This window comes from Pteropus vampyrus, unplaced genomic scaffold (genome assembly GCF_000151845.1).
Source record: "Pteropus vampyrus isolate Shadow unplaced genomic scaffold, Pvam_2.0 Scaffold165, whole genome shotgun sequence".
Lineage (NCBI taxonomy): Eukaryota > Metazoa > Chordata > Mammalia > Chiroptera > Pteropodidae > Pteropus > Pteropus vampyrus.
The window spans coordinates 2,742,901-2,762,171 of record NW_011888946.1 but is presented as its reverse complement, the minus strand read 5'-3'; the positions used below and the strand labels follow the sequence as shown (position 1 = coordinate 2,762,171).

The 19,271-nt window shown below is 33.7% G+C and overlaps 1 protein-coding gene across 12 annotated transcripts in view; it reads left to right on the top strand.

Annotated features, from left to right (window-relative positions):
* The window catches only part of JMJD1C (jumonji domain containing 1C), a 256,964-nt gene extending 237,822 nt beyond the window's left edge, over positions 1 to 19,142 (top strand). For 9 of the 12 annotated variants that reach the window (XM_023536646.1, XM_011370237.2, XM_011370240.2 and 6 more), the window contains 8 exons: positions 761 to 929; positions 1,852 to 1,942; positions 2,424 to 2,554; positions 2,981 to 3,103; positions 6,088 to 6,227; positions 7,355 to 7,531; positions 17,913 to 18,044; positions 18,220 to 18,863. In XM_023536646.1, the coding sequence (XP_023392414.1) occupies positions 761 to 929; positions 1,852 to 1,942; positions 2,424 to 2,554; positions 2,981 to 3,103; positions 6,088 to 6,227; positions 7,355 to 7,531; positions 17,913 to 18,044; positions 18,220 to 18,309 (1,053 nt within the window). In that variant the 3' untranslated portion in view covers positions 18,310 to 18,863. Of the gene's footprint in view, positions 1 to 760; positions 930 to 1,851; positions 1,943 to 2,423; positions 2,555 to 2,980; positions 3,104 to 6,087; positions 6,228 to 7,354; positions 7,532 to 17,912; positions 18,045 to 18,219 lie in introns of all 12 variants that reach the window. The other 3 variants (XM_023536645.1, XM_023536644.1, XM_011370239.2) reach the window with 1 other exon arrangement.
* The last annotated feature ends 129 nt before the right edge of the window (positions 19,143 to 19,271 follow it).

Sequence of the window (19,271 nt, the reverse complement as noted above, 5' to 3'; positions counted from 1 at the left end):
ACTTCATTTATAATAAAGGAATTAAAAAAAAAAAGCCAAAAACCTGAGAATAGTACATCAAATTGCCTAAGAGGTTTTTTTACATCAGCATTGGAGTTTTAAAAGCTATAAATCTTCAATTGTTGGTTTTTAGTTTAGAAAGTAGCCTTGAAGGAATTTGAATTCTCATGATTTCAAAGGAAAGGTTCACTTTCAGGGAATCAGTCAGTAGGCTTAAAATTTAATGTTGTTATGCCTAGTTGTTTAATATTTTTATCATGATCCTTGTGGAGGTAAAGAATGTATGCATATGTTTTAAGTGATACAGACTCAGAATATATATAAATTGTTTTAATGTCAAGGACTTTATTTAAAAATACTACATATATTACATACATACAAATATATAAGTAGGTTATGTTCTGTCTATAAAAATTAATCTGTAAATAAAACATCCCAAAAATTCATATTTATAACCATTTAGAAATGAAATTTTTAATAGAGGCTTTCAGACTTCTTTCCTGAGAATTACTACGTGCATTTATTTTTCTTTTCAAAGACAGTAATGTATTCTACCTGGCATTCTGTCATCACTTTTTCTTTTTGACAGCTATTGTGAACATCTTTCCAGGTCAGGGACTATTTTTAATATCCTCTCATTCTCACAATTTGTCATTAGTCCCTAAACTTAACATTTTATCCATTTGTTATGTGTGTATGAAATCAGATTTTGGAAGTGTCCATATACCTTTTAACTTTTATTTATGTATTTATTTATAAGCCTGCAGTGGTTTCTGGTGTACATAAGAAAATGAACATTAGCTTGTGGAAGGCGGAATCAATTAGTCTTGATTTTGGAGACCACCAAACTGATCTCCTGAACTGCAAAGACAGCATTATTTCAAATGCCAATGTTAAGGAATTCTGGGATGGTTTTGAAGAAGTTTCAAGTATGTTGTTTTTTGTTTACTGTACTGTTTTGTTAAACATAGCCCCCCAAAACAATAAATTACATACGACTTAAACTTCTATGTTACTTTCTTGTCTAATAAAAAGAAACAAGTACAGATGCTCCTCAATTTACGATGTGGGCTACATCCTGCTGAACCCATAAAAGCTGAAAATACCGTGTCAAAAATGCATTTAATTCACTAACCTACAGAGCATCATAGCTTTAGCCTAGCCTACCTTAAATGTGTGCAAATACTTATATTAGCCTACAGTTGGGCACAGTCAACACAGTGAACATATTGTAGAGTATCGGTGTTCCCCTCATGATGGCATGGCTGACTGGGAACTGCAGCTGCCCTGTATCACAACAGTATTGCACCACATAGCTAGCCCAGGAAAAAAAATCAAAATCAGAAGTACAGTTTCAGCTGAATGCCTGTTGCTTTTGCACCATTGAAAAATCCTAAATCAAACTATCATAAATTGGGGACTATCTGTGCTTGGAAACAAAGAAACTAGGTTCTAGTCCTGGGCCTACCCCTAATTCCCTTTGACCATAAGCAAGTCATTTATACTGTTTTTCCTTATATCACATGGGGAATATGTTTGGCAACCCCATAAGCCTTTGAAAATTGAATCATATAATTTATGTTAAACACTTTGAAAATTGAAAGTTAAAATGTAAGGCTGATTTTAATAATTTAGAAATGTTTTAAATTTTGCAATATTACAAATATCTATCTACATAAGGAAAAGTCTTACTACTAAGTACATCATAAATAAAAGCCAATAAACAAGTATTCATTAGGTACCTGTTATGCAACAATTGAATCATTCATTTTACATTTCTTCCTCTCCAAACATTAATAAAAATAAAAAGGCAGTGATTACCTTTTTAGTAATTAACTGCATTCTTTATAGAACGGCAAAAAACGAAAAGTGGAGAAACAGTTGTTTTAAAATTGAAAGACTGCCCTTCAGGAGAAGATTTCAAGACTATGATGCCAGCAAGGTACATCTTTTGAAACTTATTTTGACTCTTAGCTTTTTAAAATTGAGTTGATATTATCTCCAGGAGTAAGAAAAGGAACTAAAAATGTGATCTTTAGGCATTTTCTTCCTCAGTTAAAATTAGTAACCAAAAACAACTGAATCTCTAGTCTCAGCAGAGGAGGAGAAGTCTTTATATTAGGACAGTAAAGGAAAGAATTCTCATATCAAAAGGCAAGGGGCCCTGTTTAGGACTTACCTTCTCTTCATGATTTTAATTTGCCATGATTAGGCAGAATTGCAGTTTTAGTATCACTTCTGTTCTGCATTTGCCCATGTGTTATGCATTAAACTGTGAAGTCAAGGAAAGTGTTACCTGTCAGAGGCTTTAAGGGAAAGTAGTCTTGTGTTTTGAACAGCTTGAAAATTTATTGAAAATATATTTGAAAGCACTTAAAAATGTAAGTCTGTATTCAAAAGAAGTCAATGTTGTTATTTTTCAGATATGAAGATCTTTTAAAAAGCCTGCCATTGCCAGAATATTGCAATCCAGAAGGAAAATTCAATTTGGCTTCTCATTTGCCAGGATTTTTTGTGCGTCCCGATCTAGGGCCCAGGTTGTGCAGTGCCTATGGTAGGTATATATTTGCATTTCTTTCTTTTATTTTTATGTAATATTGGTTAATGAATATATTTGCATTTCTGTCAGTTTCGAATTATATGGAATTTTGACTAACTTTTGTCCAAGGACAAATTATCTATTTTTAGATTCTACTGAATCTGTTTTGTTTTTTTTTTTAATAATTCATCCAAATCTTTTTCTAAACCAAGACGTATATTAGGAATGTATAATCAATATATAGTTAAGTACCTGCTGATTCTTTGTAAAATATTTACATTTTCTATTCATTTGATTTTTATGGGACATGTCATAGATTGGAGGCAGGTTTTAGAACAAGGAGACAAATACTCAAATTACAATTAACAAATTTTCCTCATAGACCTGATTTTTAAAATATGTAAAGTAGTCTGTCAAGTAAAATTTTTTTTTTATACACAGGTGTAGCTGCTGCTAAAGATCATGATATAGGAACCACAAATCTCCATGTTGAAGTTTCTGATGTTGTAAATATTCTAGTCTATGTTGGCATAGCAAAAGGAAATGGCATTCTCTCAAAAGCAGGTAAAGAAACTTAATGAATAGTGGTGTTTGGAATAACAATTGAATAACCATACACACTAGTTTTATCTAGTATTAGACTAGTATTATATGGCCTCAAAGTTAACAGCAAAGATTCCAAAAAGAATTGCAGTACATACGGGGATATTCTGATCTTTATTACTTGAGTGATTAATGTATTTACCTGTCTTTCGCTATAATGGGAATTTTAATTTTAAAAAGGTTTTAAGGCTCTGAAGATGGTTAAGATAAGGTTTGTGCCTCATGATTCCTCCTTTTTTATTCTCCAGTGTCAGAGAAAGAAGAGGCCTTTTCTTCTAAATAGAAGTAACCTTTCTATCCAGTGTATTAGTTTCAGATTCCATCTTCTAGATTTCTTTCTAAAACCTTGTTTCATCTGTTACTCCTTTTTGTTATTCCTTTCTTTATAGATGTAGGCCTTTAAATTTTCCCTCTCCAGTGGCTTCTTTTCTTCAGAGTGGGAGCAGACTCTAAGACTGTTCCTTCTTTTTCAAAAGAAAACCTCCTGCAAATCATGTCTTTGCCACCATCCTGTTGTTCCTGCCCTCATAACAAATTCGTTTCTGTATCTGTCACTTCCCTTTTACATGTAAACTAAATGCAGGTTGGCCCCTATGTCTGTTACCCCACTGAAATTACTTTCTCACAATTGGATAATTCAGTGGTTCCTTCTGGTCCTTTTATTACTTGCCACCTCTGTAATAAAATGGCACTGTTAATCACTATATTGTCTTCATATACTGGGCTTGGCCTCTGTGACACTATTCCTTGGTTCTTAACACCTTATGAACTAACAACAAAGACTTTTCTAGAGTTACAGACTTTATTTTCTACCTATGTGAAATTCTATGTAAGACTTCCCACCCATCACTTAGATCACCAATTCTTTATCTGGAGCCCAGAAGGTATCTACAGCTCAGTGGCTAGGTGCTGAGGACATGGGAATTCATTATAATATTCACTCAGCTTTTCTGTATATTTGACAGCTTCTGTAATACTCAACCTAAACTCCCCCAAACTATAAAAACTTATGTTTCTCAGCTTCCTTAACTGACGCTCTTGATTATAATAGGTAAAAAACCCCTTTCCTCTCTCACTCTCAAGAATTTAAGTCACGCACACTTGAGTTGTAACCCTCGACTGCCAGAGAAATGTGTGACCTGCGTTTCGGATTACTTATCCTTTCAAAGCCTGTGATACCACAGGGTTAATTATCTGTTCTGTACCTCACTGTACTTTGTTCGAAACATCCCCTGTAGCACTTAGTCTAAAATGCAGAGGTTACACCTGCCTTTCTCCTCTACTGTTCATTCATGTCCTTACATGCTGGAACTATCTTACTCATCTTTGTTCCTACACACCTCCAGTCCCTCATTTGTAGCATAATACATACCTGGTCTTTTGAGAAAACATTCATTAACATTTTAATTCTTTGACAGTCTTTCATTAACTCAAGCTTTTGCCAATTTTTATAGATGATCACAAAAAAGGAATGTGTTAGGGTTATGATAATGCTTAAAAACACATCAAAAAATACTGACCTACTTATTTAAAGTATGTGCTTTTTCCTCCACCTACAGTGGCTTTTTCCTATCTCCTTCTCAGCAAATTCCTGTATTCATCCTTCAGAGTTTAAGTCAGATTGTCATCTCTCCCTGCAGATCTTCTTTAAAGAAAAACTTTCTCTTCCTTATGATACATCCTCCTCTCCTCCTTCATAACTTACAGAGCAATAAAATTTAAAGAAAAAAAAATTGGAAAACCTATTTAAATTTGCCAACTTATAATTTTAAGAAAACACATTTTAAAACTATCAGCTGTCATTTTTAAAGAGAACATTTTAAACATAGATTACACAATAACATTCGAGAACTGAACCAGTCTTTGTGTACCTTTTCTACTCATGATTGCACTTTGTGATATTCTTTTTTATTTGCCTACATATGCCTTTCTTTACTCTGTGAGGTTCTTGACCAGGTCTTTCTTAACTCTAATTACCAGCATTCTAGGACAGTGTCTGGCACATTGTAAGCACTCAATAAATGTTTGAATTAGGACATCCTAGCAAAAAAAAAAAAAGAAGAAGAAGAAGAAGAAGGAGAAAGAAAAAAACCCTTGCAGCCAATTTTAAAGATAAAAAAGCTTTTACTGTCACAAATTAGGAAATGTCTGATATATTCATTGTAGCGGACAGTAGATTCTTTTTCTCTTAAAAGAACATGTTTTTTAAATGTTCACTATAGTAAAATCAGGGGTTTGAAAACGAAGACCTTCATATATTTATTTCACTCAGAAATAACCACAGTTAATCATTTTTCCTGTGTGGATGTGTGTGTATATATAATTTGTTTGTCAACAATTTAGAATGACCTGATGTTTCCTCAAAACTGAAGCACCTGAGGCATTTGCACATGATTACAGATTAACTGATAATAATTATGATATCACCTAGAAATTAGAAGACATTTCGTTCTGTCTTTCATTAGTCATTGTAATGAACAAATTCATTCATCTCGTTGAACCTGTTTGCTCAGATATTAAATAGAGGTCATGATCCTTATCTACCTTACTAAGTGGTTACAGAGGCCACCTGATTAATAGTAGTCATGAAAGTCTTTTGTAAGTTATAAAATGCTATATGAGTACAAATCATTGTTATGACCACTCCCGTGAGACAGGAAGAAAGTTGGTTAAGTTTGAGTAGAAGCCCTTAAGTTTTTATCTCGTTCTTTGATTTGCAGAAAACAAACCAGGAAAGGTACTTGTGTCCCCAGTTACACAGGGTTAATGTTCTCTGCTCTTATAGTTCTTATAGTTCTTACAGTTGATATATAACTGGGTTCATCTCCTCTGACTAGAGTCCCAATCTAGTCAGGCGCTATGCTGCCTCTGATCAATTTTAAGAGAGTTGGCTTTCTGTTGGTATTCTTTACTGACCAATTCGAAAATATTCTTTTGTGTTTCAGGAATACTCAAGAAATTTGAGGAAGAAGATTTGGATGACATTTTAAGAAAACGATTGAAGGACTCAAGTGAAATACCTGGTGCTCTGTGGCATATTTATGCTGGAAAAGACGTTGATAAGATAAGGGAATTTCTTCAAAAGGTATAATTTAGGTTGCAAATAGTTTATCTCTTCACCTTGAGCAAAGACTCACTAATTTTTAATTCAACTTCATTTGGCATTCAGCAACATAAGAGTAAATAATGGGATTTTTCTTGTTTAAAGTCAAATGCTCCTTTCTCTTCCTCCTCTTAAAGCTCATTTCATGTTGAGGGTTTTGAATGGCTATTTCTTCTCAGTTACTGATGTTCCCCCATCTCCTTATAGTAAAGAACTAATCTGTTGATGAGTCAGATATTAACCTTGGTGAAAAGTAATGACTAAAGAATGTAGGATCTTTTTTTTATTTTTATTTTTATTTTTTGCTGTTCACCTAGGGAATAATTCTACTTTATCACATCTGATTGCTCTTTGATATTTACTTCAAGACAGGAATTTTGGAAAATTTACCTTCTATTTAGTTAAGACACTAAATGAAAGTGTTACATTTATCTGAAATCACTGGTTTAAACCCTTTGCTCAGATATTTTCTAAATTTTCTAATGATAGGGATTTCTTTTAAAGGACCGTTGCTTCTTTTCTTATTATTATTAATCTTCCTTCTAAAGGGACTTAAGGTTTGTCTCTGGCCAGTGTGAAATGGCTGTAGCCCTATATCTACTATTTTGTCTCAGATTACCTTACCAGTGTTTTAATTAAAAATATTATAAATTATGCTTTTTAAAGCTGATTATTCACTGGTTATAAGGGTCCCTTGAAACTGATTTGTCAAGTGTTAGAAGACTAGGAGTATAAAGGTAGATATCTTTGTACCTACCTTAAAAAAGAGGATCAATACATGTTTATGAAATCTACATATGAATGAACTGACTTGGAAAACTAAGCTTTTCCTCATCTCTGTTACACTCTTGAAACAATTGTAAAGTGGAAGGAAGAGATGAGAAGGGGATATGATTCACTTTATTAATAGCTCATCAGTGTGCAGTATTGTTTTAATATCCTTTGGCTTTTTAAATTGTGGAATATTATTTTCTTTAACTTGAGTTTAGGTATCATTCCATAAGATTCTGAGAACAAACAACTATTATTTATTAAAGAAAATTGAAATACAGGATTTGCTATTTCCCTTACTTGGGGTGTATATTTTAATTTTAATCCATATATTTCAGATTTCAAAAGAACAAGGCCTTGAAGTTCTACCAGAACATGATCCAATACGTGACCAAAGTTGGTATGTGAACAAAAAGCTCCGCCAAAGGCTGTTTGAGGAATATGGAGTCAGAACCTGCACTCTTATTCAGTTCCTTGGTGATGCTGTTGTCTTACCAGCAGGAGCACTTCATCAGGTACGCAAAACTTGTTCCAGCTTTGGGTTAAAAAAAATTCTTCTGAGTAGTATAAGTATAAATGAAAACATAAGAAAATAACTTGTACCAGTGTGCCTTTATTAAGAAATCACCAAAATAGCTTTTTAGTGCTTGAAGAGATCTGACATAATTAAATTCTTTGAGAGCTTAAATTGTTTAAACATCAGCTGTATTTCTATTTTTGTATTGTCTCTGATTTAATGGATTGAAATCTAATTTTTAAAAATTTTTTAGGGGAAAAGGTACAGCAGATCTTTGAATAATATTTCGTTTTGCTATAGCAGTTTAACTTTTGTTTATATCAATTAGCCTATGGAAAAATTGGTTTCATTATAAGTGGAAAGTTCACTTACGTTTCACTTAAAGTCACAGAACCTGACATTGTTAAGTGAGGATTCACTGTACTATGTTCAGTTCTTAATAATTGAGACTTAACAGTAGGAGGGGGCATATTAAGACTTAGAGATCATATATCTTTTAAGGCGCCAAGTATGAATAGAATGAATTATGGGCTAGACCATTTAAAAATTTGGGCTTTCAAGTGTATCCTCCTTGAGTCTCTAGTTTGCTGACATAGCAATTACATGTCCAAAGAAAGATGGCATGTTAATTTTTAGCTGTCCATCCACAAAACTTAAAAACTGAACTTAATCTTTGTTTCTGTGGCTTAACTGTGTGGCACCTGGAAGAATGGTACAGAATAGATGGTGGGTATAAAGGACTGGATTAAACATACAATGGATTCCTGTAAGTAGACTGAAGCTACACAGACCAATTTAGCCCTCGTTGAAACAAAGTGTGCAAAGTATCTGGTATGTGTACTTTTACCTAAGAAGGTTTCCCACATTTTATATAACAATATATACAATTACTTCCAAATGCTAAAAGCATTTGTGACACTATTATAATAGCACATATAGTCCTTAAGTCATAATAGTTGCTTAGCTTTTAAGATGTCAAATTCAAGGTTAGATTTATCATTCTTAGATCTCAAATTGCAATTAGGAGAGCAAAATAGAAACAATAAAAAATAACATATAACTTTTTCTAATAACTTCCTGGAGGAAAATATTGTGTTAATAAATTAATATTTATGTTAAATTGTTTTTTATTTTTCCATGGATTTACATGATCATTTCAGAGATGTTAGATCATTTATGATTCAAGGTTAATTGCAATTCACCTCCATGTACTTTTTTTTGCCTTATAGCCTCTTATCAGAAGACTAATCTGTATCTAAATGTAAAATACCCTCAAAGGAGTAGCCTATTTAAGAAAATAGTACAGTAAATCTTTCTGTAAATAGGAGTAATTCTCTGATAATACAAAACAGTCTTCCTTGAAAATTCTTACATATTCAACTTATCCAGTACCCATTTTCTTAATGTTGAACTGGACAGTGCAGTTTTATGTGGGGGTTTTTTTGTTTTTTGTTTGTTTGTTTGTTTGTTTGTTTTTGGTTTTTTGGTTTTTCATTTTTTGGGTTTTTTTTTTTTTTGAAGTATGATTTGCATTTAGTAAAATATACCCTTTTTGTATACAGTTCTGTAACTTTTGACAAATACATAGTTAGGTCACAACATAATTAAAATATAGAACACTTGCATCACTCTTAAGAAATTCCCTCTTGCCCCTTTTATAACCTCTTCTCCCATCTAACATTCCTATAATCGTTTAATTCTTTCCTTTCCCTGTAGTTATGCATTTATAAGAATATCATATAATTGTAATCATACAATATATAGCCTTTGAATTTAGCTTTTCTTATTCAACAATACATTTGAGTTTCATTTATGTCGTGTGTATTAGTGATTGTTTCCTTTTTATTGCTGGGTAGTTGTTCATTATATAAATATGCCAGTTTTTTAATCTGTTCACCAACTGAAGAACATTTGGGTTGTTTTCAGTTCAGGGCAGTAATAAAGCAAGCCACAATTAACATTCACGTACAGAATTTTGTGTGAATGTAGGTTTTCATTTTAGTTGGATAAATACCAAGTAGTGAGATTGCCTGGTCATATGATAAATGTAAGATTATGAAACTGCCAGGCCATTCTCCAAAGCAGTACATGTGAGTTATATTTCCTCTACTTATTGTCAGTTTAAGCATTTGAGTAAGTATGCATTGGTGTCTCATTGTGGTTTTAATTTACATTTTCTTTACTAAATATGTTGCGCATATTTTCCTGTGTTTATTTGCCATAGTTTATCTGTTTTAGTAAATGTATGTTCAAATATTTTGTCCATTTTTTTAATAATTGGGTTTTTTTCTTACTGAGTTTTGAGTGTTCTTTATCTACTCTACTTATAAGCCCTCTCTATCTGTTACGTGCTTTGCAGATATATCCTCCTACTCTCTGGCTTGTCCTTCCATTTTCTTAATGTGACTTGCAAAGAACAGAAGTTTTAAAATCTTGATGAAGTTCATTGATCGATTGCTTTTTTATGTATCCTACTTTTATTGTTAATGTCTGTAAATTTTTTGTCTAACCCAAGATTACAAAGACTTTTCTCTTACATTTTCTTCTGGAAGTTTTATAGTCGTTTATTCTTTCATTTAGGTCTATGGTCCAGTTTTAGTTGCAGTACAAAGTATGGATCAAGGTTCCAGTTTTTTGAACATGGACAGTTAGTTGTTCCGGTACTATTTATTGAAAAGACTGCTTTCAAATATTTTCTTTTGAAAATATAATACATACATATGATTTTTAATAAATTCAAATAGTACAGGAGGGTTCACAGTGAAAATTTAGTCTTTTTCTCGCCTTTGCTTCCAGTGCTTCTCCTGCTGAGGTGCAGTCACTATTACAGAGCAATCTCATGCATGTCTCTCTGCTGCTTCTGCTTTCTTGGGCAGAGAGGGAAAAGAGCTGTGTTTTCTCAAAATAGTAGGGAAAGTGATCCTGTTAAAAAGTTTAGTTCACAGATCACTGCTCGAAACCTCACAAGGCCCTAAACAATCTGTACTTGTATCCTATCTGCATGGACACATGCACACACACACCCCCCTCACTGCCTTCTTTCCATTGCTCTCTCCCTTACTTCTCTTGCTACTTTGCCCTCTTTGTGGTTTTCACACATACGAAGCATGCTCCCACCTCAGGGCCACTGTACTCGATAATCCTTTTGTCTGAAATTATTTTTCCTTTAAGATATCTGTAAGACTTGCTTCTTCTCATTCTTTAAGGCTTAGCTCAAAAGTCACCTTAGTGAGGTCTTCACTCTAGTTTAAAACTGCAAATTGTGTCGCCCCAACTGCCTGTCATCTTCCCTATTTTATTTTGCTCCATTCCACTCATAACTTTCCAACATGTTTCATAATTAACTTTGTTTATTGTCTTTTTAACCCCTGCCCCCAAATGGAATGTAAACTTCACGAGAACAGGGTTGTTGTTGTTGGGTTTTTTTTTTATTTGCAAAAGTATAGATGAAAACAAAATTATGACTCTCTATAATTTTTACTATGCTCTTTGTACAAAGATGTATATTTTGGCCTGTTTCTATATGTGTCTTCTCTGGCTACTTCAGAAAGTTCACTTATGTTGCACTCTTTACTTCCAGTTATGATCATACACATAAGTACATAGGAAAACATGTTTTAGAAATTTTACTTAGATTATAAAGAGCACATTTCGCCTGCAACAAAAAGATGTTATACGTAAATAGACTGAGGCAGGATGTATGGCCTAAACTGGCAGATTCTATTATGATCTCTGCCACTAAGTTAATGATTGTTCCAAGAAAAAACTTCTCTGCTGCATATTTTGGCACAGAATTGCCAGCTATAAGAAGAATTTCTACCTTCCTTCCATTATGTGGTGTGATAATTGCAGCACAGGTTTTTTTTTTTTTTTTTTGGTTTTTTGTTTGTTTGTTTGTTTTTTGCACTCTGTTGTGTTTTTTACAGCTCAACAAGGGGTGGTAATGTGGTTTTGAGAGAGAATTGAGAGGAAATAAGAACTGTGTTCACAATATTGACTTGGATTTGAGATGCATTATTATTTACAACTTATTTAGTCCTTAGAGGTCCTGAAAACTTTTCATTGATAGTTTCAACACTTCCAATAGAAGACAGGTGACCCTTAAAATAATCCCGAACTCTAATACTCTAATAAGTCAGTACTTCTCATGTTTTAGTATACATGAGAATTTCCTGAAGGGCTTGATTAAAAAAAAAAAAAAAAAAACCAGAAACTGCTGGACTCCATTCCCAGAAGTTGATTCAGTGAGTCTGAAGAGGGACCTGAAATTTTACATTTCTAAGTTCCCAGGTGATGCTGATGTTACTGTGCAGGGACCACGCTTTGAAAACCAAACAAATAGCAAGCCCTTGTAAACCCAAGACACTGACCAAAAAACTGATTCAACCAAATGATACTGCGTGACGGGCCAGCAGTGCTAGGGAAGAAGCAACATTCTGTTCTTTGCTTTGTCACCAGTAAGCACTTAGCCAGGCTTAAGGAGCAGGAGGAACTCTGCTCTGTCTGTGCAGGGGTGTCCAGATGAATATCTGAGCAGGCTGAGCGAGGGAAAGTATCATAGCCACAGCCCTCTTTATATTTTAATTACTCTAGAATTGCAGACTGAAAATCTCCTGTTGGCAAAATGACTGAAGGCTGTGAAATCCCTGTGTGTCCCTAGACAGAGCAGGTAGACGCTGACCTCCAGGACCTCCAGTATTTACTTTGTCTCATCTCTAGTACTCTGAGGTCTAAACAGCCTTTATTTTAAACAGCGACAATTTTAAAAATTAACATAAAATCTTTAGTGATAAATTTGCCCTTAATATTAGCTTAATTGATTGTGTTTGGTCATTCATAGTGAGTTCATAATGTAAATGTTGTAAATTCTCTGCATTCATATGACTTAGACTTTGGCAAAAATCTTTACACTCTTAAGTTCTCATAAGTTGTTATGTATATGGGAAATTACAGTAACAATATAATAACCTTCCTACTATGAACACAAGAGTTATATTTTCTTAACATTACCTATTTCCAATTACAACTGATCCTTAAGGCAAGTATGAATAAGATAGTCCATCAAGGAAGTGAAATGTAAATGACTCAAACTTGACCAAAGAAAGGGTTAAGTGGAATGGAAGTTCACATGTGTTCTACTTTAAAACTGAATCTTGCCCCTTCAAACTAACCCTTAAGCCTTTAAGCAAAGTAAATTAGGTTGAGGTCATTAGTAAACAAAAAAGCATCTTGTAAGCACTATAAAAGTCACTGTTACTAAAAGTGAAAAACAACAACCATATACTGGCAAAGACTGACAGAATCAACTTTTTCAGAACTCAGGAATCTAATCCAAGACTTAGATCAACTAGAGGACTGCTTAATGAAGAAAAGAGCAGCTGATTTTTGGTGTTTCAAGGGCTCTCTGGCAGGTCACTGGCTGACCATTGAAATAACTAAACAGAGACTTCAGTGACCACACCTAACAAAGAATACAGTCTTTGCAAAAATAGTTTCCAAAAATAGTTGGAAAAGTCACAAAAAAATCAACAGCGGCAAACCCTGAGACGGTGGGAGAATCAGATTTCCAGTTACCACATCATGTTCAGATGTCCAATTTTCAAGAAAAAGTTACAAACATATACAAAAACAGGAAAGTGTGACCTGTTCATAGAGAAAAAAATTGACAGGAACTATCCTGAGGGAGCCCAGATATTAGACTAACTAGACATAGATTTTAAGTCAACTACCTTAAATTTGCCCAAAGAGCTAATGGAAACCAGAAAAAAAAAAGATATATAAACAACATTGCAATACCAATGAAAACAGAAGTTATAAAAACAGTAGGGCTAGGTGTGCTAAAAGGTACATGCTGGAACTTTTAAAGACATGTTCAGGTAAATGAAAACAGAACAGGGCATCTGGAGACTAAGCCAGTATGACAGAGTTAATGTAAGACTGTAAAGCATGTGAGACAAGATATCACAGGAGCTAGGTTCCTATTGACTTGCCATTTATTGGCTGATTTATCTTGGAATATGCGCTGAACGTCTTATCCGTAGTTTCCTGCTGTACAGACGCATAATGAAGATCCAGTGAAACTACAGCAGTGCTGAAAATATGAGGCATCCACTATGTTCATCGTCCAGAGGAACCAACAACCTAATGATTAAAAAAGAAGAGAATGTTTCATTTAGATAGATTAGATTAGATAGTTAGATAGACAGATAATATATGCTGTCGAATTATCAATAGAGGCATATAGTGCTTAGAGTTAAAAACGACAGACTTCAGCAGTTGTTCATATGTTCATTCTGCCCAGAAGAGGAATTCCAGCCTCTTTGGAATCCATTACTCTGTCATCAGTTAGATTTTTTTTTAATTTTTTATTTTTTATTAAGTTTATTGGAGTAACTGGTTAATACAATTATATAATTTTCAGGTGTACATTATCATTTGACATCTATATATTCTATTGTGTATTTACCACCCAAAGTCCACTTTCCTTCAGCTACCATATATTTGATCCCCTTTATCCACTTCACCCTCCTCCAGTTCCCTATATTCGACCCCTTTTACTCTGTCTACCTCTCCTCCTCTCCCCACCCCCCACCCTCTGGTAACCACTAGTCCATTGTCCATGTCCCTGAGTCTGTTTGCCCTGTTCATTTGTTGCTTTTAGGTTTATATCCCACATATAAGTGATATCATGTGATTTTATACTTTTTCAGTCTGGCTTATTTTGCTTAGCATGATTATCTCAAGGCCCATCCATGTTGTCGCAAATGGAAGTATTTCATCTCTTCTCATGACTGAGTAATATTCCATTGTATATATGTACCACAGCTTCTTTAGTGAATCTTCTATCGTAGGACACTTTGGTTGCTTCCATGTCCTGGCCACTGTGAATAATGCTGCTATGAACATCAGTGTGCAAATACCTTTTTGGATATGGGTTTTCAAGTCTTTGGGGTAAATACCCAGTAGTAGGATTGCTGGATCATGTGGTAGATCAATTCTTAGTTTTTTGAGGAACCTTCATACTGTTTTCCATAGTGGCTGTACCAATTTGCAGTCCCACTAGCATGTATGAGGGTTCCTTTTTCTCTGCATCCTCTCAACATTTGTTATTACTTGTCCTGTTGATTATAGCTATTCTACAAGTGTGAGGTGGTATCTCATTGGGTTTGATTGCGTTTCCCTAATACCTAGCATGTGAGCATCTTTTCATATTTGTTGGCCATTCTGTATCCTCTAGGGAGATGTCTGTTCAGTCCTCTGCCATTTTTGGATGATCGTTGTTTTTGTGTTGTATTATGGATTGATGGATCTTGTATTTTGGATATAGGCTATCGGAGGCATTGCTTGCAAATATATTTTCCCATTCGGATGGTTGTCTCTTTACCTTGTTGACGATTTCTTTTGCTGAGCAGAAGCTTTTTAGTTTGATGTAGTCCCATTCATTTATTTTTGCTTTTACTTCCCTTGCCTTTGAGGTCAAATTCATAAAATCCTCTTTAAGTCCAAGGTCCTTGAGTTTACTTCCTATGTTTTCTTCTAAGCATTTTATTGTTTCAGGTCTTTGCAGGTCTTTAATCCATTTTGAGATAATTTTCATGTGTGGTGAGAGACAACAGTCTAATTTCATTCTTTTGCAGGTGGCCTTCCAGTTTTCCCTGCACCATTTATTGAAGAGGCTTTCCTTTCCCCATTGTATGCTTTTGGCTTTTTTGTCAAAAATTATTTGCCCGTATAAATATGGGTTTGCTTCTGGACTCTCGATTCTGTTCCACTGGTCTGTGTGTCTGTTGTGCTGCCAATACCATGCCATTTTGATTACTGTCACTTTGTAGTATGATTTGAAGTCGGGCAGAGTGATGCCTCCAGCCTCATTCTTTTTTCTCAAGATAGCTTTGGCAATTCGGGGTACAAATCTGATGATTTTTTGTTCTGTTTCTTTAAAAAATGCTGAGGGAATTTTGATGGGGATTGCATTAAATCTGTATAATGGTAATATGGTCATTTTAACTATGTCGATTCTTCCAATCCAAGAACACAGAATATCTTTCCATTTCTTTGTATCTTCTTCAATTTCTTTTTCTTTTTCTATTTCTATTTCTTTTAATAGTTTTCATTATATAGGTCCTTCACATGTTGCATTAAATTTATTCCTAGGTATTTTATTCTTTTTGGTGCAATTGCAAAAGGAATTATTTTTTCCTCTTCTTTTTCTGACACTTTGTTATTAGAATATAAGAATGCTGTTGATTTTTGAATGTTGATTTTGTATCCAGAGACTTTACTGTATTTGCTTATTGTTTCTAGTAGTGTTCTTGTGGAGTCTTTAGGCTTTTCTATATAGAGAATCATGTCATCCGCAAATAGTGACAGTTTGACTTCTTCGTTTCCTATTTGGATGCCTTTTACATCTTTCTCTTGCCTGATTACACTTGCTAGGACGTCCACTGTTATGTTGAATAGCAGTGGTGATAGTGGACAGCCTTGCCTTGTTCCTGATCTTAGAGGGAAGGTTTTTTAGTTTTTCACCAGTGAATATAATGTTGTCTGAGGGTTTGTCATATATGGCCTTTATTATGTTAAGGTACTTTCCTACTATATCGAGTGCTTTGTTAAGTGCTTTGATCATAAATGGACACTATATCTTGTCGAAGGCTTTTTCTGCATCTATCGATAGGATCATATGATTCTTATTTTTTAATTTGTTTATGTGGTGTATCACATTGATTTACATATGTTGAACCTTCCCTGTGCCCCTGGAATGAAGTCTACTTGATCGTGGTATATAATCTTTTTAATATGTTGCTGTATTCGGTTCGCTAGTATCTTATTTAGGATTTTTGCATCTGTGTTCATAAGAGATATTGGTCTGTAGTTTTCTTTTTTATGTGTTATCTTTACCAGGTTTTGGTAACAGAGTAATATTGGCCTCATAAAATGAGTTGGGAAGTATTGTCTCCTCTTTGATTTTTTTGGAAGAGTGAGGAGAATAGGTATCAAAACTTCTTCGAATGTTTGGTAGAATTCACTGATGAAGCCATCTGGTCCTGGACTTTTACTTTTTGGTAGGTTTTTGATGATTGTTTCAATTTCCATACTTCTAATTGGTCTATTTAGATTTTCCAGATCTTCTTGATTCAGTCTAGGAAGATTGTATTTTTCTAAGTTAGGTTATTAAATTTGGTGTTATATACTTTTCATAGTTTTCTTGCATGATCCTTTGTGTTTCTGCTAAGGCAGTCGTAATTTCCCCTCTGTGATCTCAGATTTTGTTTATTTGTGTCCTTTCTCTTTTTTCTTTAGTGAGTCTAGCAAGGAGATTTTCAATTTTATTAACCTTCTTAAAGAACCAGCTCTTTGTTGTATTTATTTTTTCTATTGTTTATTTTTGTTTTCAATTTCATTTATGTCTGCTCTGATTTTGATTATTTCTTTCCTTCTGCTGACTTTAGGCCTTATTTCAATTAGATTTTTTAACAGTCTCCATTCCCCACTTACTATCTTCCACTTCTCACTCCTCCCAATTAATTTGTATGCTTTAAAAAATTAGAATAAATTTAGGAGCTTGGTTTTCATTTATTTCTCCTTTCCCAGGAATTTTCTGAAACATCACAGAATCCAGATTGGATCAGCTTGGGCCTTTGTCATTATACTGAGCATTAATAGAGAGCAGTTCTAAGAAATAGCAAAGTGTGGAGTCATCTTGTAGATGCGAAACAAATAACATAAGACATTGGCTTCTTATGAAAACCATTTAGTCAGGAGAGAGACAACTTGGAAAACAGTTGTACTATACCCACAGGAGAGTGAAGGTTATCTTTGGTTTGAAAGAAAGGCATGAACAAACAAAATCCTAAAATAATTCTAAAACTCTTGTGAGTAGATCTGTCTGGAACTGTAGTTTTCATCCCAGTTCCTCACAGATAATCAAACTGTCATTTCTTTTTCTTTACACTCTGGTATAAAAGTTAACAGTGAAATGGTCAAAATGTTGAAAGCCAGCAGAGCAATGATAAACATCCAGATTGATAGAAAACAACTACTTTCCAGTTAGCCTTTTTTTTTCTTTAAGTAACACCAAAAAATCTACCATGACAAAATTGATAATTTAATAATTATCAGCCTCTCTGAAGGACTCCTAGAAAGTTTTTCTTTTCATCATTTAAAAATATTTTGTGTTTATAAAGTTACTTTACATGAAGCTTTTCAGTGATATAACTTTCTCCTAAAGTGTGGTCATCTGCTTTGAAATCCATTTGATATTTTTAAGAAAATAAGTTCTCTGGTGAATTGTCCATTGTGTTTACTGTTAATAGACAACTTTTTTTTTTTATCCCTACCTCCTAAAATTTACATTTTACTCTTTTTGTGTTTGGGGATAGGTACAGAATTTTCACAGCTGTATTCAGGTAACTGAAGACTTTGTGTCTCCAGAACATCTTGTACAGTCATTTCATTTAACACAGGAACTAAGACTTTTGAAGGAAGAAATCAATTATGATGATAAACTACAGGTAAGGGATTAGTTTTCTAACTAGCTCCTGTTCTGCAGGCTTTAACATTTTTTTACTTTGACATTTATTTTTCTTCAATTTGGTTTTCCTTCTTTAATTTTTTTTTTTTTAATATAGCAGTTTTCATTTGTTTATCTTCAGGTTTAGTGATTAGAAATACCAACATCTCTTTCAGGTTAAAAACATCTTGTATCATGCAGTCAAGGAAATGGTGAGAGCTTTGAAGATACACGAAGATGAAACAGAGGATATGGAAGAAAATTAGGTGTGTTCCAGTTTGCTGTTTTTCGGCCATAGAACTGGTGATATTACTTACTCTTGAACGATGATATATGTATGCACACTGACTTAAGCTTCATAAAACCATCAGTGCCAAGAAATTCTCTCTGTAGTAATTACTTGTTACTGACACTGCAGCAGTACAGCCTAAGTCACAGCTCCTATGATTCATTGTTATTAAAACAAGCTACATTTAAAAAGCAGCGCTTCATAGCTGTTTTTGTATTATAGTGTATATGATGTTTGTGAAAATTCCAGATTTAAAATGATGTATTTATTTTTGGAAAAAAAAATACAAAATTCTATGCTATATTGTTGATCAAGTGTAAATGTGACCTTGTACAGTTTACTAAAATAACTGATATTTTTCACTACATAGAGACACAGTTACTGTGAGAATAGGACACAAACACCAGCTATTGCCTGCGTTTGGGAAATTGCTGAATCGCACAGCATTCATGTTATAATCAGAAAATTACTGCCAAATAATTGTAAAATTTGTAAAATGTAAAGTATATAAAGTAGATACTAAATACAGACACTTCAATATTTTGTTGAAGCTATTGACTGTACAATTAAACATTTTCAAAAGGTGTAATTTATTTAAAATTGTTTCATTTTGGTAAAATTTATGTGAACTTTTAAAGCTAAATATTAAACTTAATATGCTATGTAAATATATACATATATACATTTAATGATGTATTTTTTTAAAACATTGGCTGGCTTTTATTTGTTAAGTGCAAGTGTTACATATGGCTTTGTACATTGAAGTTGAAAAGGGTTTTACATTTTCCATTAAAAGGACTTTATCAAAAATTGGCTTGCTTCATCATCAAGGTGACCAACATTTTCTTATGATATTATGTTCTTTTTTGGAACATTTCTTCCTTATGTTTTATTGTAAGCTTTTTTCAGCTTTCTGCAGACTTTATGGACCATCACAAG